A 24,843-nucleotide genomic window follows, 5' to 3' on the forward strand; every position below is an offset into this window, starting at 1 on the left:
ATTCACGTCTGCCTCAGGCAGCCAAGAGTTCTTTCTCCCATCCTGGACATCCCACAGATATATAAACATCAGTTGCCTGGTTTCCAACAACCTCACAACCTTTCTATTCTCATTAAAGACATATGAAGCACATTAGGTTGAAAGTGGTACTGTTGTGTGGCAGTCTATTGAGCCACATTATATGATTCCAGGGCTTCTCTGTTCAAGCTCAAATACTAGCCAAAGTCCAGTTTCCAATTTTGGGTTTACAATTTACAATATTGTGTACAAGTTTCCAATTGAAGCCTGTACGCATGTTTTCGGCAGCACCTCTACAAATGGCCATATCAAAAATATTATATTAAAAATGCACAGCAGTGTTCAGAAATCTTTATTTTGCAAACATAAACTAAAAATTTGGCCACAATGGGCTATCCAAGACAGCACTGGATAGCTGACAAAATGATGAAGTAAGCTTGCAGCACATCAGCTACGAAATCCAGTTTTAACTTGGTTCATTGCAGACTGAATGTGAGATGGCCCTGAGCATTTCAAAGACTGTCCTTCCCACACACTTTTTCACTGCAACAAAAAAACTGAGCCAATGTGTTGTTTGCTGCCAAATGAGCCTTTCTCCTTGCCTTAGAAACTCTCATTGCACCTGCGTTGTCAATAATTAATCCCAACAGAGGATGAATCACAAAGAGGCTGTTGAATGCAACCTGTGGAATTTGCTTTCTTGCTGAAAAGGCTAAAGACAAGCGAGGGTCTCCAAATTAGCCCAGAGATAAGTCCACAGTGAATGCCAATTGCAGAGAAGCAAGTTTTTCCTTATATTTTCTATGCATATATAACATACTAGATGTGCCCGGCCACGCATTGCTGTGGCGAGGTATGGTGGTATGGGAAATAAAGTATTGAAGAATTGGTGGTAGTTAAGGTAAAGGGTAAAGGTTTTCCCCTGACATTAAGTCCAGTCATGTCTGACTCTGGGGGTTGGTGGTCATCTCCATTTCTAAGCCAAAGAGCTGGCGTTGTCCTTAGACTCCTCCAAGGTCATGTGGGATGACTGCATGGAGCGGCGTTACCTTCCCGCCAGAGCAGTACCAATTGATGTACTCACATTTGCATGTTTTTGAACTTCTGGTTTGGCAGAAGCTGGGGCTAACAGTGGGAGCTCTCTCCGCTTCCCCAATTCAAACCTGCGGCCTTTCGGTCCAGAAGTTCAGCAGCTCTGCGCTTTAACACGCTGTGCCATCAGGGGATATTATTTCCTAAAGCTTGTGAATATACAATATTTCTGATTGGTTTTGTTTGTTTGTTGGAGGCAAGTATGAATGCTGCAATTAGGGGAAATGATTAGGATGTAATGGCCTTGCAGCTTTAAAGCCTGGCTGTTTCCTCCCTGAGTGAATTTTTTGTTGGGAGGTATTAGCTGGCCCTGATTGTTTCCTGTGTGGAATTCCCTTGTTTTCAGAGTGGTGTTGTTTGCGATATTTTATGTGCTTCTACTGTCTGTGGCCCTGAGGAAACAGAGGATTTGGCAGACTTTGATGATGGGAATACTTTGTTGGGAGGTGTTAGCTGGCCCTGATTGTTTCCTGTGTGGAATTCCCGTTTTCAGAGTGTTGTTCTTTATTTAGTGTTCTGATTTTAGAGATTGTATTGTTCTGTTTTATTATACCACAGTAATTTTTATATATTCTGATTTTAGTGTTTTTGAATACTTGGAGCCAGATTGTATTCATTTTCACGATTCACAGCAACACAATAATAATAATAGTAGTAATAGTAATAATAATAATAGTAATGATAGTAATAATATTGACTTTGGTAATACACACTGCTTCACTCCCTTTTCAGCTTCCTTTCTGGAAGAATCCTTTCTTGGGAGGTGTTAGCTGGCTCTGATTGTTTCCTTTGTGGAATTCCCAATTTCCCTGCTTTCAGAGTGTTGCTCTTTATTTACTGTCCTGGTTTTAGAGATTATATTGTTCTGTATTATTCTATCACAGTAATTTTTTCATATTAAAGTAGAATCTCACTTATCCAACATTTGCCAGTCACTCATTCTTTCTTCAAAAACCAAGTTGCCTTAGAGTTGCCATAAGTCAGAAATGAATTGAAATCCAAAACGTAGAAACAGTTTGAAATTTTTAGTCTCCCATCTTGGATCAGCTGGCATGAGGGAATATCCCAACGCTCACAAATTACTTCTTCATCCCTCCTGAGAATACTAAAATGTCTACATCGTAGAAGCACTTAATTTTAGATGCCAAAACCATAGAATAAAATGTCCATAAAGTAGTAAATATGAGTTCATTATGTGTTTACAGAAGTCATTCTGGTCATAAAGTTAATAAACACTGATGTCTATTGCTAGGTGAGTGCAGCTTTTGGACAATCCAGGACAGAAATGAAAACTGCATTAGAGATGGTTAGAATTAAGACAGTATTATACACCATATTATATACCAATCTTGTAAAAAATCTCTAAAGTTCAGGATGTAAAAACATGTGCTGGTAGCGACTGCATCAACAATTCAGTAATTAGGTTGGCTGTGAGTTTTCCGGGCTGTATGGCCATGTTCCAGAAGCATTCTCCCTGATGTTTCACCCACATCTATGGCAGGTATCCTCAGAGGTTGTGAGGACCTCAAAGATGTGGATGAAACGTCAGGAGAGAATGCTTCTGGAACATGGCCATACAGCCCGAAAGACTCACAGCACCTCAGTGATTTTGGCCATGAAAGCCTTCGACAACAAATTCAGTAATTTATTTAGAGACAAAATAAGACTCTTCAAAAAATAGTTGCATTATTCTGAAAGGACATTTTCAGATTTTGTATAAGCAATTATGCAATGAAGTGATTTCATGCCATCAAACATATCTATGCAAAAAAACAGCATTGACAGGAAATGGAATTGTAATATAATCCAGTTTATTAATACATCTATATGTACATAGATGTTACAATATGCGTGCTTTTAAAACATGCCTAGAAAGACCCAAGTTGGAAATAAATGCATGCAACATACCTAAGATTAACAACTTGATTTCACCAATTTCCAGTGTAATAGTTTGATGTACTGAAAGCAAATCAAGTGTATGTATGTACAATATCCTTCCATAGTGGAAGCAGCTTCTAAATAATGTTAGTAAACATAAAATTCCGTTTCATGAAGCAAATTTTTGTTTGCCTTGAAGAGATGGAAAAAGGCCATAGGCCTGCCAATTTAAATGCTAATTGCACAAAAAGTAGTGGATTGTGTCCACAGGTCTAAAGGTATAGCATGCTTTTAAATTAAGCGTTGAACCTTCGTATCTTTCTAGATAATAGTGCTACAGTGCTCGTGACTGACTGTGCTTTCATTCTTCTTCCTTGGCTCAAATTTGTCATTAATCCTCTTTTGCTCTCCAGAGTATTGCAAGACAACAGCGGTGTTGCTTTTGGCTCAGAGATTTAAACATCCTTAAGATTCAGTCTACAAATGAAAGGAGACCGGAAAGAGCCCAAATAGAGATGTCCATTATGTTCATGTGCTTCACTGATGTAGGATGCCACCATTCCATTTGGATCATGGAAACTTCTTCGGTAGGATCCAGTGTCACTTAGTTCTACCAGAAGGCTGTACTTTGGCACAAATTTTATCACAGTTTCTTGACTAAGAAGCTGAAATACAAAAAATCACTTTATGGATAATGTCTTTTAGCCATAAGTATTACATGTTTATTGAGCTGATAATTTAAGAACAGTGATGTAGAAATTCTCTCTTCAGATGTGGATAAACTGAGACTAGCTGCAATGTGTCTACATGCTATCATTAAATGAAGAACATGGCTTTCAGAGGCCAAATCCCACTCAGCTCACCAAACACCAAGGGAGCAATATGTGCCAGTTACAATCAGTGCAACTATCATAATTATTACACTGCAATTTGTCAGACTGGACTGTTTTTACTGCAGATGCAACAAATGAGTGAAAGTATAGGGAGGTTGTTAGAAAGGATCTTTAGCAGTTTTCTGGTCCAGGTCTGACTTAATGAAATACAGCCAGCCTTCCACATTTAATGGAGTAGGTGTACAGTGAATGTGAATGCTGTTTTTTTTTAATCTGAGAGAACACCTCTAGCGATTTTTAGGTCATTTGCACAGTTCTATGGTCAAACTTTCATTGAAAGATGCACACAATGACATTAGAAAATCTAGATTCCCAGAATGTTCTTTAGTAATCTCCAGGTCCTCCACCATGACTGGAGGATATTGACCACATAGTCATGCTGGAAGATATAGAGATTCCCAAAGAAGGCATTTTAAATCAAATCTAGGAATAATCAAATCCCCCAAAGTCAAAACTGTAAGTGTGGAGGGGTGAGTGCAGTTCTTCTTCTTATTATTATAGTTATTATTGTTGTTGTTGTTGTTGTTTATTTATATCCCATTTGTCTCTCCAACAAAGAGACTCAAAGTGGTTTACATTACCAAAATGAGTTCTAAATTCTTAGCATTTATTACAAATCTTCCAAAAAGTGATGCCCCTATCCAAGATATATTAATGTTTCCAAAAGACTTCACACCATTACAACAGGCAAGTTACAGATCTGTTTTAAAAAGCAACAGTACCAGTGATAGCAGCAGGAATATTGGTGAGATTGGAAAAAGGAATGAAAAAGTCTGCCCCAAATACACTTCTTTGCCAGTCACAATTAACAAAAGGGCTAAAGGAGCTCATTCTAACATAAACACCAAAAAGAATGGAAGTAGACTTAATTTTTGAGTTGATTCGTTTTTACCTTAAATATTATTCTTTTAATCCATGGCTTTTCAGATAAGAAATCCATCATAGAAAATCCAGGGTTGGCTCGAATAGCTGACATAGCCACCCAATAACCTCCAGAGCTGCTTAAACGAATGTTGTCTGGAAAGCCAGGCATATTTTCTACAAACATATCTTCTCCACCTTTCATTAAGCCAGACACATAATATCTAAAAATTTAAAACACATAATATGTTTTACATCACAACAAAATAAAAGAACCGTAGAAATAAAATCTACGAGGGAACAAATACAGTAAGAGTAGTGGCAGAACACTTCATAAAGACTGAATACATTCACAGGAGTTAGGGGCATAGGACCCCAATGAAAGTGGAAAAACATGTATGCTACAGACCTCTTTCTGACCAACATCCCCAGCCTCTCACTTCCACAATGAAGCCTTAGCCAACTTGTAAATTTCTTTCCTGTGGAGCCCTTGGTGGCGCAATGCGTTAAACCCTTGTGCCAGCAGGACCGCTGACCGAAAGGTAGGTGGTTCGAATCCAGGGAATGGGGTGAGCTCCCCCCCCCTTTGTCAGCTCTAGCTTCCCATGCAAGGACATGAGAGAAGCCTCCCACAAGGATGGTAAAACATCAGGATGTCCCCTGGGCAACATCCTTGTAGACAGCCAATTCTCTCACACTAGAACCAACTTGCAGTGTATCATTGGTAAAAATGTTTAAAATCAGGCTGAGTGTTTGTGATATGTAGGTGGTAAATTGATTAAAGGATTTGTGCTTTTGACACAGAAAGACAGGCAGAGGAGCAGCAGAGTGGGACAAAGAAGTCAAGCTAGTTAAATTATATATGTTAGGGTTGATAACGAATATGAATGTAAAACCAAACCACTAACCACAACTCCACACAAAGATCAGAAAACCTTGTACCAACTTTTAAAAAACAGTTGAACTCAAAGCATATGGCTAATGACAAACACACACATCCATTTAGTATACAGTAACCCAGGCAAGCATCCCATTTACCTTCGTATTCTTGCCATGGTTGTTTCAGCCACCAACACAAAATCTTCAGAAGGTGAAAGCTGCACTCCATTTGCAAATCTGAGTCCTCCCATTAAGACCTTCACTTCCTTTGTCACTCTGTCATATTCAAACAATCTAAAGGCATAATCATTACCCCAGCATTAATGATGAAGGCCACAGGATTAGCATGACATTTTCCACTTTCTACCTTCTCTAATCATAAAAGATTCAGAGAGCGAGCAGTACATTACTTTGTATCTATTTACAAAGAGCAGGAATACATAATTTTGAATCCAAACACAATGCTAAGACTTCTTGCAGCATCCAAGATGTTTAAGTGTAGTAATAACTCAAATGGACTCTCAATAAATATCAGAGATAAATTTGTTGAATACAGTCAATAGTCATATGACATCATGAACAACAACCTCTTTTTGGCACAAGCATCTGTGGACCTGAAGCCAAATAAAACATATGATGCCACAAGACTCTTTGTTGCTTTCTCTGCTAAGGGAATAATACAGTCCTCCCTCCACAAGCCTCTGGGAATGTTCTTCTGCCAGGTTATTTTCATCTTCAGACTTACATTGTCAATGCCAGGTCACAGCCCTCTTGCTAATATAAGGACTGACACATTCATAAATCTGTGGCCCTGACTATTTTTGCCCATAGTTTCTAACACCACTTCCAGCCTAAGGATGACTTCACTTACCGTCCATCATCTGATGCCTCCATAATTAATAAGGAGTAGTCTTTTCTGTGCCATTTACTGCTAGAGTCAGTAAAATAGATTTTCCTTCCATCTCGAGTCAGTGTAAGGTCATTAATGAAGGACAGGTTCTTCCCCTCAATTGGAGTCTTTGAAGACACAAGTGGTATCACTTCACCTGATCACAGAGAGAGAGGTTTTTATCTCCTACAGCTAAAACTGAAGGAACCATGGTGCTACATGTTTGAAAGTCAGAATTGGATACTGGGAGACAGGATTCAAATCCCCATTCAGCTACGGAAACTCAACTGAGTGACTTTGAGACATTCACACTCTCTCAGCTTCAGAGGAAGGCAAGAGCAAATTGCCTCTGAACAAAGCTTGCCAAGAAAATCCTGTGGTAGATTTATTAGGGTCACCATATGTCAGAAGTTACATGATGGCACACAAGTTATAACTACTGCAGACCTAGTCATTTGCTTTTCATCAATAAAAAATCTCTGCTTATGTATAAAAATGGCAGAAACAGCAGAAAAATAATTTATCCATATATATGTCAAAAGCATGTGTTCATATCTGGGCTAAGACAAAATGTGTGCATAGATGGATAGTTACCATTTTAAAGTTTACATTTTCTCTTGAAGTTCTTAAAATATACAGATCCATTAAACTTCCTAGCTTCACAAATCAGTTGCTGTCAAAAGTTCAGAGAACATTGCATGGGCTCTAAAAACAGAAAGGTTGCCATTTTCCCAGGAAACCCAAAATATTTACGCTAGTTTAGTGATGGAAATTAAAATTGCTCATCTCTATTAGAAACTAGAAAATTAAATGTGAGAAACAGTACACATTTCTTTTAGACAAGAGGTGTGTTTTTCCTGTGCTTATTCTGGGACATAACCACAAGAAAAAAAAATGACAGAGCAGGGAGAATAATAAAAAGAAGCAGTACAAAATGAGAAGCAGGAGTAAAGCCTCAAAACCATGCTTCTTCATTTTATGCAGGATGCTGACGCTTCTTCAGGAGCAATGTGATGTTACATCAGCTTACTCAAGTACGTTACTAAAACAGATTACACTCCAACACTACATCTGCAGACATGTGCAAGAACACTTATGTAACTTTTGTGCCATAATAAATATATTTTACACCTTCACAATGCTGAGTACCTTATGTACTCTAAGAGGTAAATCTCAATTAAATCCATTACATTTCCAGGTTGTAACACAACAAATGAGGAGATTTTAAAATTGGTTAAATACTTTTGCAAGGCACTATAGCAAGGCTTCACCATTGAGACAACCTTTATAGGAGCTGGTCTTTATGTTGTGAGCCTATGCTACAAAAAATCAACACTATCAACCAAAGCTTCATTCATATAAACTACAAAAAAGTAACTATTAAGGGTGAGCTGTTCAGGTCTACTTAATTAAGTGCTTTTAAAAAATTATTTATTATTTCTGGACTCAAACAATGACAAAAATTGAAATCAGATTGAGTCACAAAAAGTCAAAGAAGCTACCAGAATCATTAACAACTAACTGGGTAGAGAAAAAGAAGAAGAAAGTCATACCTGACACGGGATTAATTTCAAAGATTCCATAGTAAGCATCAGCCACAAATAATGTGTTCTTTGGTCCAACGCGGATGCCAAGAGGTCTCCCACATGTTGGTTCGTCTTCTCTGCCAGCTTTTAAAATACATATACTGATGGTTCATAAACAACAATATATACATAAAAAATTCTATTCTCTTCCAAACAAATAATGACAACAGTCTAGCATTAAATCCATAGACAGACAAATGAAGACAAATTTTGAAGAACATACTGTCTCAACAACAATACTGATAGTATATGGAATCACTACGCTCCAAATTAAGAATTTTAGAGAATTCCAAAGGCAGGCAAATATATAAATTTACCCCAGCAAAACCAAATCATTTTGTGATATTTTAAAGATAAGCTTTTGTTATTAAACATTGCTTGTTTTACACATAAGTTTTTGTTACTAAACACTACTTGTTTTACACATAATAATTTCTAGTTATTCGCTTCAAGTTGACTTCTACTTATTTTCCATTAGTGCTGAAATCTGAGTTTCAATCTTTTTTGGATTGTTTTCAAAACAGATTTTCTCCCCAGAGGCAAAATGAATATAAAACCAGGGAATCAGTAAATGTTTTGAACTCATAAATATGTAGAGCCCTCTACTGGTGGTTTCAAACTGTTAAGAAATTGTTAAGTGCCATTAGCAGCACAAAATCTAAAGGAAGCAAATGACACTATATTTTCCCAAGTTATCCATTGATACCAACACACTTCCCTCCACTTAGGTACTTGAATACCTAAGATGATATTAACTCATATCACAATCAGTCACATTCAACTGATCCAATGCTTAAATGCCTTAAACCTACACCTGTTGATAAACTCTACAAGTTAGCTGGCATTGCCCCTCCTGACGTGCGACGGGAAGTTGCTGCTAATGGTGAGAGAAAAAAGGTCGAACATTGTGAAAGCCACCCACTGCATGACTATCAGCCTCCTCCCACCAGACTCAAATCAAGGAAGGGCTTCATGAGAACCACCACTCCTCTTGATGTTCCTCCAGCAGCTGCAAGGGTGTCTCTCTGGGCAGCTAAACCTGGCAATTCTAACTGGATGCCCCCCCCCCCCCATGAGGGTCTTCCTCCAGGAGCAAACCAAGAATGGGCAACTTGGAAGTCCCTGAACAGACTCAGAAGGGGAGTGGGCAGATCAAAAGACAACTTGGCAAGGTGGCACTACCTGGAGGAATCCTCCACCTTGTGTGACTGTGGAGCTGAACAAACAACTCAGCATATGTATGCTTGCCCACAATGCCCTGCCTCATGTACAGAGGAGGAGTTGTTTAAAGCTACAGACAATGCAGTTGCTGTTGCCCGCTTTTGGTCCAAAACTATTTAGTTGCTTGTGATTTCTTTTTTTTCTTTTTTTAATTTTTTTTTATTTCCATTATTTGAAATGTACAATGCTTTTGACACAAAATAAATAAACATTCAACTGATGTTTATTGAATTCACAGTGCACAACACATGAATCACACCTCCCAGCAGTTTTCTTTCTTTCCTGAGTACATGGTGCACTTCTTGTTTCCATCAGCAGCATCTGAGTGCTACACTGCCTGGACTACCTGCTCACCTCATTGACCCATCAACCAAAGGAAGATCAAAGCTTCTGTCATCCTTGCTCTCTTGGGCTGCCTCAGCCCCGTTTCTCAGCCAGAGAAATTTAAGGCAAAGCCATTTGCAAGTAATGTTTGGCTGCAGTTCAGCAGGACAAACTCACGTGGCCAGAAAGTTAATGAGGCATTACGAATGAACAGGCTGACACTTGCTTAGAATCATAGAATCATAGAGTTGGAAGAGACGTTATGGGCCATCCAGTCCAACCCCCTGCCAAGTAGCAGGAAAATCGCATTCAAGTACTCTCGACAGATGGCCATCCAGCCTCTGCTTAAAAGCCTCTGCTTAATTGAAACAACAATGGATGAAAATGTGTAGTTTGTTAACCAGATGTGTTATCTACAAGGATATCTGTTCTTAATTATTTCTATTCAGTTGTTGGCAGAATTTGCACACTAAACCTCTAAACCAGATCATTCCAAAGAGTGTGTTGCAACACATTAGTGTGTCAGCTGGAGTGTGTTGCCCAAACATAACGGGAAACCTGTGAGTCTATGTGAAATAAGCAATAAATCATATATTTTAAATATATAAATGAAAAGTTTTCATCTGATATGTTGTGTCTCCATACATTTCATTACTACAATTTATGTATGTTTCTATATGTCTCATAAGGGATTGGTTTTGGTTTTCTGGTAAAACTAAATCACTATGAGGCAAAATAATGCAAGTCTAAAAAGCGTGTCACCAACATGAAATGTTTGGAAAGCTCTGCTCTAAACACACGTCAAAAGTGAATTCCAACTTCTACAGAAGAATACTATCCTTATTGTTTCCATATAGAAAAATGTCATTAGTATACTTTCAAGTTATCTACATACAGTACATCTATGTATCCATCCCATAAAGCTAGACATGTGGAGAGAGAGAGACACACACACACACACTTCAGGTTACAATGTAACATCAATGAATAAACAGTGTTGACTTACTACATGGACCGTGTCCAAGTCGGGCTAATGTGTGTATTTCCCCATTTTCTATCTTCAGAATTTTTCCATCAGCAGTACCAGTGAACAGCACATCTACAAAAGACAAGTAACAAGATGAGAAAAAATCAGGATGTTGAGAATACTAATTGTGAAAAGCATGTGAAGCGTAAATATTATGCCAAAACAAATATTCCTCAAATATGAGGTCTACCAAGTATCCACTGGTCAAAGCTATATGGAGCTCAAGGATTTATAATTACAGAATAAGTCTATCTTTTACAGTAACTGTGATTCACAGTATGGGGCTAACTAGATAACTTATTGAAGGAAGAGCAGGGGTCTGGTAAGTATAAAAAACAAGTCAACTCATCCATGGAAGTTGTGAGACAGAATCACATATATGTTTTTCCAGAGAGCTATAAAATCTTGCCAAAATATGGGAATGTGACTGTTTACATTTCATTCCACTAATAAAATTGTTGTCCCAGTAATCTATATAGTAAGGGACACAGCAAAAGAGTATTCTGGAGCAGTGTTAAAAATACTATCTAACAACTACTCCAAAATAGCCAATTGGGATGCTCTCATTCCAAGAATATTGTAGTTGATCCTCTCAGGATGAATCATAACTTTATGTATGACCGCTTTCCCTCTGGAAATCTATGTCCTTATTGTGAAAGACCACGTAGATCCAGAATAGGTCTCCACAGTCACTTACGGATCCAGTGCCATAACTCTTATCCTTGGAAGCCAGTCATACTCAGTCACAAGTGATCGCCTATAGACATAGTATACTTTAGAATGCATGTTTTCTACATGTAAAGAACCAGTTTCTTGCCATCACTATTTTAAAAACACCTCAAACAGAAGGCTTGTGAATAATCTGTCAATATCATGAAAAGCCAAGAAGAGTCAACACAGATAACACTAACCTAAACAATCTAAAAGGCACGTCTGACCTTAGAAGTCAGACGTGATTACTACTTGGATAAGGGACCTCTAACAATACCAGATGATGAAGATTACATTTCAGAGAAGGAACTGGGAAAATCACTCCAGTATTCTTTGCTAAGAAACTCCTATGAAATTCATGCAAACCAGAGTGTGGTTTGTATTATGTAGTTTAACAGTTTTTAATGATTTTGTCGGTTTTAACTATGCATTTTAATAACCCCTATATGTAATTCTACTTTAATGTTTATATGCTTTATGTTTTAATTTAGCCATTGTGTAATTTTTAGTGTCAGCCACTTTGAGTAACCTTTGAGAGAAAGCAGGATATTATTATTTATTTTTTTATTTATACCCTGCTTTATCTACCCTGCCGGAGACTCAAAGTGGCTTAACATAAAAGCATCAGCATACAATTTAAAACATACAAACCTGCAAATATGCAAACTAAAAACTTGGCTCTGCACCCAGGCATTCAGCCAATAAGCTCATTGGCTGATGTAATCGGGTCGCAAATCGGTAATTGTAGCAGTATTGAATGACTGAGGATGGTGCAATATCGCTGCCTTGCAGCGTTTTAATTTTTGTATACTTTTTATCATGTTTTAAATGTTTTGTTTTATAGTATACTTGTTGCTGGCCCTCGTGGCAGAATGTAAGCTGCTCTGAGTCCCCTCGGGGAGAAGGGCGGGGTATAAATGCATGTAATAATAAATAAATAAATACATACATACATATTTAAAAGGATTAAATGTAAACAGTATTAAAAATCCCAGTTAAAAACCATTAAAACAAATTCAAAGTTAAAAATATATGAATACTACAAATACCTAAATAATATGTCAACAAATAATTTGAAGGCACATACACACACATACATATGAACTAATAGTGTATGACAGTAAAGCAAACTACATTCACAGGTCAGTGGCAAATTCCCTATTAATATATTAGATTAAGTTAAGTCTTTCTTGCACTAAATATTTTACTCTGTCACTGCACTGCTATATAATTTTTTGAGAAACCAATTGTACTATGATTTAGATGAAGACATGCTTAGTTATGCTACGGTAAATAACTATTGTAACAGACATTGGGGAAAAGCAGGATCTGGAACAGGTCTTCACAACCAGCTGCTCTCCAAATATTTAGGACTCCTATCGGTTCCAGTCAACAGTTATGATGGAAATTATAGTCCAAAGAATCTAGAGCATACTAAGTTGGGGAAACAACTTTTAAGAACTTACGTTTCATTCAAAATTCAAGCATTGAGAGGATAACGCAGAATCCTTTACATGCAGCATGCAGAAGTTGTTTTTGGAAAAAAAAAACCTTAACTATGAAGCAATGATTAAATAAACACCTTAGATCACCATTTGTTATGTGCTTACCACCAATATTTGCAATGGACTCTGGTCCAACAAGCTGATTTTCAAATAGCCTTTCTGCTTGTCGAAGTTTAAAGTTTGGTTCTAATGGTCCAGTGAGAACGGGAGGTTCTTTGAAACTAGAAAAAAAGAAGAAATTTCATCAGTGTTCCTCTAAGTATGTTAATTGTCAAGTGCTCTTGAGTAATATGGAACAATCTCTTCAGTAACTCAGTCTGCAAGCATCAAAATATTTTCAAAATATCATAGCTGATTTTCTGAGGTGTCACTTGTTTAATCTAGCATTTTTAAAACATCCCTACAGTTGAAATAGTGCACAGATAAAGTGCACTTGGTAGTTAGTTGGCACAAACAGTTTGGAAATAATTAGTAATCAGAGTTTGGGTAAGTTAATTTTTGGACCATAAATCCCAAAACACCCCCACTCCCATCTCAGCTAGCATCACCACTGGGGCATGTAGTTCCTAGTATATGGAACTATTCCAATTTAATGAATGCTATACCATCCACTATAAATATAGTATGCCCCACGTTTCACCAAGAAACCAAATGTTTAATTTCTGTAATAAGATAAATTAATACTTTAATTGAGGTTCAGGTTATATAAACAATCAATAAAATCATGGTATCCAAATTAACCTAAGCAAGTGTATTGCAAGATAGTAGGGTAAAAGAAAAAAGCAGGTAGAACGAGAAGCATCCAACTAATCCAATGTAAGAGACCAAGTCTCTAAATGTATAAATGATTGTATGCCTCAAATTAGCCTAATGTCTTTCAACCAATAAATATTGGTGATCTGGCTGTCTTGTAGGGCTAGGATTCTTAAAAGAAAAGAAGAGGAGACAACACAATACATATGCACTAACAATTATAGGAAGATATAGACTAAAGAATTACACACATTACAAGCACACGCATTTCTATGTACTGTATATATAAAATTGCATACACATATATGCTTCATATCAAATAACTATACATACAGAGTTACAGCAATTCAAAATAGTCTCTGTGTGTATATATATATATATGTGTGTGTGTGTGTGTGTGTGTGTGGCTGGTTAAGTGAAAAAAATCACTGCTATTTCCTTTTCTGTTTTTTTGTCACAAAGAAACCCTGCCACTACAGATGGCAAAAACTGGCCTCAGTTGATATTTTTATTTTTTCCATTTCTTCTTTCCAAATTCATTTTATCATCCATAGGTTCCTTACATTCAAACTGTACTGTATAACACAACGTGATTACATTACATACCATCCTACATTCAACATTACATGCATAAGTGCCTACACGTATGTAAAACAATACCACAAAAGTTTATTACCTATCTAATACAATACAATTTCCTAGTTAAATTTACCTGACCCTCCACCCATATTCATAAATTTGGTCTTCCACTCTCTGGGCAAATATATATTAAAAAAGATAAAGCTGAGAAAGAAACTGGAAATAACCTATAGATATTTTGAAAGTGTATCTCCAAAAGCCTGCCAGCCGACAGCTCCCAGATCAGGAGGTAATTTTTCCTCTCCAGTGGGAATATGGAAACACCTGAACTCCAAAGTAAATGGACTTGTACCTCTAAATTTAGCAAGTCCGGAAAAATATCTGAAATAGATGCCCCAATATCTAAGGCCATGAAGTATGTTAGTGACAGAACTAGAATAAGAATGTTAGCCCAGGCCAATGTGGAGGTATGAAAGCCAAGAAGAGAGGATCAGGAACAAAACGTAAGTCCAAAATACTTTTCTTTATTTCTTCCAGGTGGAAGGAGAAGGGGGAAGATTTGCAACTACAATGAGAGAAATGAATACTTCTTCTGTTTCAATACAGTAATATTATACACGGTGTTTGAAAAATAACTCATGATTCACCATTTATTCACCAGCTGGGCTGCAGTTAAACATCAAGAAAACCAAGATTATGGCAACCAGACTGACTGATAACTGGCAAATAAAGGGAGAAAGTGTGGAGGCAGTGACAGACTTTATATTTCTAGGCACGAAGATCACTGCAGATGCAGACTGCAGCCAGGAAATCAGAAGACGTCTACTTCTTGAGAGGAGAGCAATGGCCAACCTTGACAAAATAGTGAAATCACACTGGCAACGAAGGTCTGCATAGTTAAAGCAATGGTATTCCCCATAGTAACCTATGGATGCGAGAGCTGGACCATAAGGAAGGCTGAGCAAAGGAAGATAGATATTTTTGAACTTTGGTGCTGGAGGAAAATCCTGAGAGTTCCTTGGACCGCAAGAAGATCCAACCAGTCCATCCTCCAGGAAATAATGCCCGGCTGCTCACTGGAGGGAAGGATATTGGAGGCAAAGTTGAAATATTTTGGCCACATCATGAGAAGACAGCAAAGTTTAGAAAAGATCATGATGCTGGGGATAATGGAAGAAAAAGGAAGAGAGGCCGACCAAGGGCAAGATGGATGGATGGTATCCTTGAAGTGACTGGCATGAACTTGAAGGAACTGAGGGCGACGACGGACGACAGGGAGCTCTGAAGCAGACTGGTCCATGAGGTCACGAAGAGTCGGAAACGACTGACCGGAAACGAAGAAGAAATTCACCATTTAATTTAAATGGTGAATAGGGAGTTCTTTTTCAAACACCATGTATTTACACTCAGATCTCTGTATCCATAGATTCTTACCCATGGAAGTATTTTTTTAAACTCCAAAAAACAAACATTTCTTTTGCCATTTTTTATAAGGAACACTGTTTTACTATGCCATTGTATATAACGGAACTGGAGCATCCACAGATTTGTGTATTGGGTGGAGTGTGTTGGAACAAAACCACAATGGATACCAAGGGCCACCTTGAAGACTTCTTACAAAATATATTCAAGATTATGTACTTTTTCTTTCACCCAGCCTCCACTTTTTTATGGCAGGGATTTGGACTGGGTGGCTTTTGCAATCTCTTCCAACTCTATATAAATCTATTTCATCAATATATATCAAATAAATAATACTTTACGAGAATAGTAATATGGTAATGGTATTATCTGTAACAAGTTCTTAACCTGTGGTCTACAGACCTCTGGCACCCCCCGCAATGTCTTCCTAAGAAACCGAGGTAAAGTCTTGAAAAATTGTTATGAGCTTCTACAACAATAGGGAGGAAAGGGGGGGGAAGGGGGGCAAGACATATATCATAATGCATCTCTTGCTCTTGAGCTTTTCTCATCAAATACACCTGTACCTCCATTTGTTTGAAGTGTAGAAGGCTGGAAAGTGGAATGTAAGGTGGAAGGAGGAGGAGGCAAGGAAAGAAAAGAGCTGGTAGGAGCTGGCAGCATCTCCTTCATATGACTTTGCACAACCCAGGTGAATCTGGGGTGAGGGCTGGGTGGGAAGAAAGGGGTGCAGATCACTTTCCACTGATTTTTCTTCCTATTGGGCACCCACCTTCAAAGAGCTTTTTGAGGAACCTGGACAGCCCAGTCATAATTCACACTTTCACCATGAACTACCTATCAATTAAGAAAATTATTTTGACTCACCCGTGGCTTCTTGTGAAAATGTTAAAATATCAAATTCATGAAAGCTCCTCATTTAAGAAGATTACAATGATTACCTGTTTTATTTCACCATTCCTCCTTGCAAATTCCCTAATCAGGAAGGACCAGGGACATTTATTGCTGGGTGAATTTACATATTTTAAATACAAATTAACAAGACAAATACATAAACTGTATGCTAAATTCAGACATCATATTTAAGCACTCACCTAATGGGTTGAGGGTCTATTGGACATTTCAGAAGAATTATTGCTCCAAATAAAGGAATAATTACAGCTACAGCTAAAGACAAAAAAGTCACACTGAACACTTTGTTGCTGTAGGTACTGTAACAAAAAAGAAATAAAAAATTAGAATCTCAGTGCATCATTAATGACAAATATTACAATAAAACTGCCTGTCCATATTAGGTCAAAATGAAACTAGTTTATGAATGCATAAAGGTTGTATGGTACAAATAGGCACAATAATAAATGCGGAAGGGTTGCGTATACACAAAAGTCCGTTTATATATGCCTTTGCTTTTCTAGATGAACATTTATGTTAAAAATGCTATTCCACTAATTTAATATAATTACTGGTCATAGCACAGTTCAAGAAATCAATTTTTAAACAAATTAATCTGTCAATAAATATAAAGCTAAGCAATACATTCATAAAATAACAATGCAAGCTATTAATAAGCTGTTAATACTTCCCAATAACATTGAAATGCTCATACAGTCAAAAATCTCTGTGTGGAAACTAATTTTCCTGGAAAGTCTCACCCATCCCTGTTTGACACACACATCAGATTTCCACAGATAGGGATTTCTTTATTTTTATATGGGAGATTTCTAATTATAATTGATCTTCCACCTTCATTTAGTAGAGGTACAATCCCATATAGTACTGAATGGTCCGACTTAAGATGCAAAGCATAGCTAAGTTTTATGTAAAGTATCAGGATGCAAATATTATTATGATGTTGCACAAAACAACAGAACTCTTTACTACTGCTTGCTTGGTAGCAAGATGTCTACTGACACAGTCACACTCAATAATGAATTGTGTTAATAATATCTTGCAGAAAGTAAAAACAGTTTCTGTAATAAATAGAAAAATACCTCTTTTCAGTATACAAGAGAGGAGGTTCACATTCATTATGTGCTTCCTGCTATTCATGGGAAAGCCATTTCTATGCTAGTATATAGAGCAGGGACATTTTTTGGGATGCGTGTGCTGATTGAAAATTCTTAAATGGATTTAACAACCCCTCACATTATATATTACTTGATAAATCTGTTTGAAATAGTAGTTACAGATGCATCAATCTCACAGCTTCAACCCAAATATTCTTTATATCTGCTAAAAAAAGATAAGTACAAGAAACGGGACAGAGGTTCTGAGGATGAAACCAGCTTAAACTTTCTTTCTCAGGGCAAAGGTTGTATTTCTGACCTTTAGTGAGCATTTTAATTACCAACAATGATTAGAAAAAGGAAAAGAGGCAAAGAAAATGGACAAATCTAACTCAGAACTTCATTTTCTATTATATTTATCTTCAGCTTAGCACAGTGAAACACACTGAACTGCTCTTCAATAAGAGACAGTGGAGTTGCTCAGATGTTTGGTGCTGATCACAATTTTTTTTAAAAAGAGATCAAACTGTTCAAAAACACTTCAGCTACCTGAAGACCACCAACAAAATGGATTTGTAGAGGCCAATTCAGCAAGAAAAACACAAATGGAGCAAAAAGCCACTGTCCTGTTAAAGCAAAATAGCACAAATACACTCATAATTTTGTCCCATGCACACTGAAAGAGCAATACTAGCCAGTACTACAGTATCACTATAAACAAGACAGCAACATTTCTCTTGAGGACTATGTCTGTATTGGTGCTCAGGTGTTCCAGACTGAGCTACAAAGATCATTAGATAGTTTTCTACAAGTCTCCTGCAATCATATTTTAAACCTTCAACTGGTCATTAAAATGCTGCTTTAAGAGAATGAAGAATTACAACTATATGCCCAGGAGTAAATGTGATAGGTTCCAGGGTCACCCGCAATAAGTGAAAATTTGCGAAGTAGGGATGCTATATATTTATACATTATTTTAGTAGTTATACACTATCTTAAATCTTTATCAACCAATGTGTTGATAAATCACCTCCTTCTCCTCCCATTGCCGCTTGGGCTCCTTTTCTCCCCTTTCGGCTTCTCGTTCCTCTCTTCCTTGTGCTGTAAATTGTAATTTTTTATGATTTATAATATTCTTTTAGAGTTTATTGAAAAACCGCAAAACAGCGAATCTGCAAAAAGTGAACTGCAAAGTAGTGAGGGAACACTGTAAACACATTTCTGAAATACTTGAGTTTTGATCAAAGGCAACCTTGCTTAGGCAACTAAATTTGGCATTTTCTATAACAGATCAAAACCTCTTTAGCTGTATCAACCATAAACCTATAGCTGCAACAAGTTATTTTCCCACCATTACAATTCCAGCATGATAAAAAGGTATGCATGACTCAAAAGCTTCCTTCCAGAACTTTAAGAAATAACCAGTTGACACTGGCAAACAAGAGTTCCAAATAATTTTGCCTCATTATAAACTAGTTGTATGCTAGTGTAAACAGCCTCATCATTCCTGCGCTTGACCCCTTCCCACTGACTAAAAACTGGCCAGAACCTTTACATGTATTCAAAACCAGATCTACTTGGCTTACCTCATCCCTATAAACCAGGATCACAAACAGGAAAGGCAAGTTTTAAGAACAATTTTTAAAAAGCATATCAAATGCACTTACCAACAGTGCCTAACATTTCATATTGAAATTATGTAATATTTGAGAGAGAAAAAAGTTTTGCCCCTCTTCAGGTTCTTCACTTAAGTTTCTGAAACAGGGAAAGCATTTCGAAATGTAGTCACATTCTAACCTATTCAAGTAACTTTAAGTTCTCCCTTAAGAAAGCATTTGACCAATGAAATTAACAAGGTTAACTCAAAAGTAAAGCCCACTGAGTTCAGTAGGATTGAATTCTATATAAAAAAAGTAGCCACAGTCCACACCTAATCAGAAGTGAGACATTTCTTTGCATTATATTCTTCGTAACCTCTTACCCAGTTAACTCTCCCAGTCCAGGCTGCACTGCTTCCTTTTAGTGTTGAAATCATATTGCAACACCAGAACTCTAACCCCTAACATGCATAACACATCTTCCTCTTGCACCTACAACCAGCTACCACACATTTGGAACTCAGAAATGATGCATTCTGCCAGTATGCTGCAATTTTATTACTATTTTTATTGACCTTATCATAGCATTGTTTCTATTTGTTTAGCACCAACTTTTTTTCCAATTTACAGGCTCCAATAATATTTTTAGAAGTCAGGCTTACTCATCCTAGCAATCTAGCTTCAAATGGGTGGCACAGGGGTTAACCAGTGAAGGGGAACAATTGCAGTGAGACACCTGCAGAATAACTAATTTATTATGACTTAGGCGTGTAGTGATAGTTGTGTTGGACGAGGACTCTGGAGACCACGAATCGAATGCCTGCTCTGTCATGGAAACCCACTGGGTGAGTCACACACCCTCAGACCCAGAAACCATGTGATATTGCCTTAGGGTCCTAACTAGTCAGAAATGTCTTCAGGGAACACATCGACTAAGTATCCATTAACAAGAACGTATTTCATCAGATGCATGGAATCTTATCTTTGCTTGGCGTGCATGTGCAAAGACAGACGTGGTATGCATGCACACATTAGATATCCATACACACATGGCCCCAGGGAGAAAAGTAAATATGTGATAATGCAATGTCAGGCACAGTACCATTTGTGCTTATTTTACATTATTTCCTTTACAGCATTTTCAATTAGTGTTGAAAAGAAGTAATTCAAATAAGGTAAAGAAAGAGGCCCTCAAGACAGGCTTGATTTCTGAAATATTTCATAGGTTCTGTAGCCAACTCAATCCAGAGAAATCCCATTTAGGTATGTTAAGGTAAGTCATGTCCCATGTTGGTTGGAGAAAGACAGAAAGCAAGCCATCCGCCCAAACCAGTCCCTAGATGGGCCGAAAGATGTCCCTCCCTCAGGCAACAGCCTCTCTTTGGGGCCTAAATATCCTAAATATCCCAAGTTTGATCTTGGAAGCTATGCAGGGTCAGCCCTGGTTAGGACTTGTGTAGGGAAACCCACAATGAAATACCTGGTGCTGAAGACTATATGTCAGAGGAAGGAACTGACTATTCCTGTCACCAAAAATTGAGACAATGTTTGAAGGTAAACATACATATACACTCAGGGGAGGTTTGCAGCTTATCAGCATCTGGATGCCAGAGTTTAATTGTAGTTTTAAATTTATTTTAAGAATTTTATGTTCCAAGACACAAAAGCTTTAATGTTCATAGCCACATTTTAAAGTTGGTGGGAACGAGAGAGCGGGCCTTCCTTCTTGCTGGCAATGCCCTTCGACTCTGGAACTCCCTTCCTCCCAATAAAGCCAGAACTGTCCTTCTGTCCTTCCAGCGACAGGGTAAAAGTTTTCTATTCAGGCTGGCTTTTAAAGATGAAGGTGTTTGAGATCTATAGTAGATCTGTTGGCGGGGGGGGGGGGGGGGGGGATGCTGTGGATTTTGTGTGTGTGTGTCAGGAGCGACTTAAGAAACTGCAAGTTGCTTCTGGTGTGAGAGAATTCGCCGTCTGTAAAGATGTTGCCCAGGGGACACCCGGATGTTAGATATTTTTACCATCCTTGTGGGAGGCTTCTCTCATGTCTACACAAACACAAGATGGTCTATGTACAAAGAAAATATGTCCAAATAGCATATAGTATTATTAAAGTTTCCCGTACAAAGTGATTATGTATCCCTGAAGCCTATATATATTGGAACCATTATCAGACTTGGATAACTTTTGTGTTAGAGCTGTTGCTCCTTTTCATTTTGTCTGATACTACCAAATTGAGCTTTGTACGGGGAACTTTAATAATACTATATGCTATTTGGACATACAGTAGAGTCTCACTTATCCAACACTCGCTTATCCAAGTTTCTGGATTATCCAAGCCATTTTTGTAGTCAATTTTTTCAATATATCGTGATATTTTGGTGCTAAATTCATAAATATAGTAATTACAACATAACATTACTGTGTATTGAACTGCTTTTTCTGTCAAATTTGTTGTAAAACATGATGTTTTGGTGCTTAATTTGTAAAATCATAACCTATGATTTTTAATAGGCTTTTCCTTAATCCCTCCTTATTGTCCAAGATATTCGCTTATCCAAGCTTCTGCCGGCCCGTTTAGCTTGGATAAGTGAGACTCTACTGTATTTTCTTTGTACATAGACCATCTTGTGTTTGTGTAGATACTTTACAAGTATTCTGGGATTTTGTATAGTAGGCTTCTCTCATGTCCCTAGCATGGGGAGCTGTAGCTGACAGAGGGAGTTCATCCGTGCTCTCCCTGGATTTGAACAGGCAACCTTCAGGTCAGCAACTTAAACCTTCAAGTCAGCAGTCCTGCCAGTACAAGGGTTTAACCCATTGTGCTACTGGGGGCTGTGGTTTTAACTTTGCATATATTTGATGGTTTTTAACAGAACTTTTAATACTGTATGTGTTTAATTTTGTATGTTTAAATGCTTTTAAGTCAAGCCGCTTTCTTTGGGGAGATAAACTGGGGTATAAACAAACATCATAATAATAAGCATATTTTAAATTGAATACCAATGTTTTTAGGTCAAGCTCTTTGGGGAATACTGTGTCAAATACTGCTGTTAGAGCAGGCCTGTGCCAACTTGGGGCCTCTAGGTGTTTTGGACTTCAACTCCCACCATTCCCCACAGCCTCAGGCCCCTTCCTTTTCCCCCTCAGCCGCTTAAGCGGCTGAGGGGGAAAAGGAAGGGGCCTGAGGCTGTGGGGAATGGTGGGAGTTGAAGTCCAAAACACCTAGAGGCCCCAAGTTGGCACAGGCCTACAGTATCACGTACTGGACGCCATACAAAATCAAGTAAATCCATAATAATAAACATATTTCTGAGGAAAGCCCTATCCAGATCCTCCTTCCCCGCCTCAGGAAGCAATGTGCAATCCATGACAGGTCGCCATGACAGGTGCGTTCCCTCCCCTCAGCAATGGTAACAGTGGGAGCGGGAGAAAGACAAGGCGCTCTTGGAGATCATTCCCTGACCTGACGCTCTTGGTCTGCTGGGCCGCGCTGTCCTCGGTCACCACTTGTGGGCGGGCAGGGCGCCGCTGCCGCAGGCCTTCCGCCTCATTCATCTCGCCCCGCGCTGCTTCTCGCCCTCACTAGAAGAGGGCCCGGCGCGCGCCCCCGCGGAGCCCCGCCCACCTGCCGGCGCCCAACCAACCCGCAGGCTCCTCCTCCCTGCCCCGCCCACCAGCCATCGCTCTCGCGCTGTCTGTATAGTACAGTCCTTTGCCTCAGCTCTTCGCTCCTCCCCTTTCTGAGCTACGTCACAAAGTAGTCTCCTCCCCACTACCACACAGCTCGGCTTCGGCCCAAAGGCCACGCCCCCAGCTGTGTACGCTCTTTGATTGGCCCTTGCTGTCCAATCGCAGCTTGAGTTATTTGTTCGGGGGCGGAGTCAAGTAAACGCGCCTTTTCTTTTTCCATTCATTTTATTGGAGCCTGCGATGGCCTAGGGCAGGGGTCCCCAAACTAAGGCCCGGGGGCCGGATGCGGCCCTCCAAGGTCATTTACCTGGCCCCCACCCTCAGTTTTATAATATAATATTTTATATCAGTTTTAATAATATAATATATTGTATACATATAATATTGATAATAATCTTATGTTATACAATATAATACTAATAGTAATACCATATAATAATATTAATTATATGTTATATATTACATATTATATAATAGTATAGTGGTATAGTTCAATATAGTAATATATAATGCTAATATTGTGTTATGCTAATAATATAATATTTTGTATGTACATACAGCTGCTCTGAGTCCCCTTCGGGGTGAGAAGGGTGGGATATAAATGTAGTAAATAAATGCAGTAAATAAATAAATAATTTTAGACTTAGGCTCAGCCAAAGTCTGACATGACTTGAAGGCACACAACAACAACAACAATCCTAATTAACTTGACTATCTCATTGGCCAGTAGCAGGACCACACTTCCCATTGAAATCCTGATAAATATATGTTGGTTAAAATTATTTTTATTTTTAAATATTGTATTGTTCTTTCATTGTTGTTGTTGTTGTTGTTGTTTTTGCACTACAAATAAGACATGTGCAGTGTGCATTGGAATTTATTTGTATTTTTTTTAATGAAAATCCAGCCCCTCAACAGTCTGAAGGATTGTGGACCGGCCCTCGGCTTAAAAAGTTTGAGGACCCCTGGCCTAGGGGATAAAAGCCTTGTGACTTGAAGATTGGGTTGCTGACCTGAAGGCTGCCAGGTTCGAATCCCACCCCGGGAGAGCGCGGATGAGCTCCCTCTATTAGCTCCAGCTCCATGCGGGGACATGAGAGAAGCCTCATAAGGATGGTAAAAACATCAAAAACATCCGGGCGTCCCCTGGGCAACGTCCTTGCAGACGGCCAATTCTCTCACTCCAGAAGCAACTCCGGTTGCTCCTGACACGAAAAAAAAATCATTTTATTTATTTAGATCCCTCCTGATAGATCTCTCAATACTGATGGTATATTATGCTATACTAATAATATAATATATTGTATATACTGTACATATAATATTGATAACATCATAATGTAATACAATATCATAATATACTATTATAATTGTATATTATATATTGCATGTAATACAGTAAAGTCTCACTTATCCAACATAAACGGGCCGGCAGAACGTTGGATAAGCGAATATGTTGGATAACAAGGAGAGATTAAGAAAAAGAAAAAGCCTATTAAACATAAAAACATCAAAAAAACATCACCAATGGACGCTCCAAGACCAGAGGAACGGGGAGAGCCAGGAAGATAGTTCCATCTTGTCTCCTGTGCCATAGCAACATGCTATGTTAATTTTATATACATATATATAATATACAATAATTTATAAATATACGATATATTGTATGTACTTATAATATTAATATTATAATGTAATACAATATACGAATTAATAATACAATATAATATTAATTATATATTATATATTAAATGTAATATTACTAATAATATCAACATAAAATTATATAGTACAATATAGTAATTTAATGCTTATATTGTGCTATGCTAATAATATATTGTATGTACATTTGATTTGTAAGCCACTCTGAGTCCCCTTTGGGGTGAGAAGAGCGGCATATAAATGTAG

At 38.0% G+C, this 24,843-nt stretch overlaps 1 protein-coding gene across 1 annotated transcript; it reads right to left on the bottom strand.

Annotated features, from left to right (window-relative positions):
- Window positions 1-2,899: 2,899 nt before the first annotated feature.
- apmap (adipocyte plasma membrane associated protein) lies at window positions 2,900-22,883 on the bottom strand. The gene is made up of 9 exons (XM_062970482.1): window positions 22,709-22,883; window positions 16,733-16,849; window positions 12,990-13,105; window positions 10,648-10,740; window positions 8,064-8,180; window positions 6,493-6,667; window positions 5,781-5,915; window positions 4,774-4,966; window positions 2,900-3,653 (listed from the first exon to the last, which is right to left on the bottom strand). Exons 1-9 carry the CDS (start codon window positions 22,798-22,800, stop codon window positions 3,444-3,446), a joined length of 1,248 nt encoding a protein of 415 aa, XP_062826552.1. The 5' UTR covers window positions 22,801-22,883; the 3' UTR covers window positions 2,900-3,443.
- Window positions 22,884-24,843: the final 1,960 nt, after the last annotated feature.

This window comes from Anolis carolinensis, chromosome 1, assembly GCF_035594765.1.
Source record: "Anolis carolinensis isolate JA03-04 chromosome 1, rAnoCar3.1.pri, whole genome shotgun sequence".
Lineage (NCBI taxonomy): Eukaryota > Metazoa > Chordata > Lepidosauria > Squamata > Dactyloidae > Anolis > Anolis carolinensis.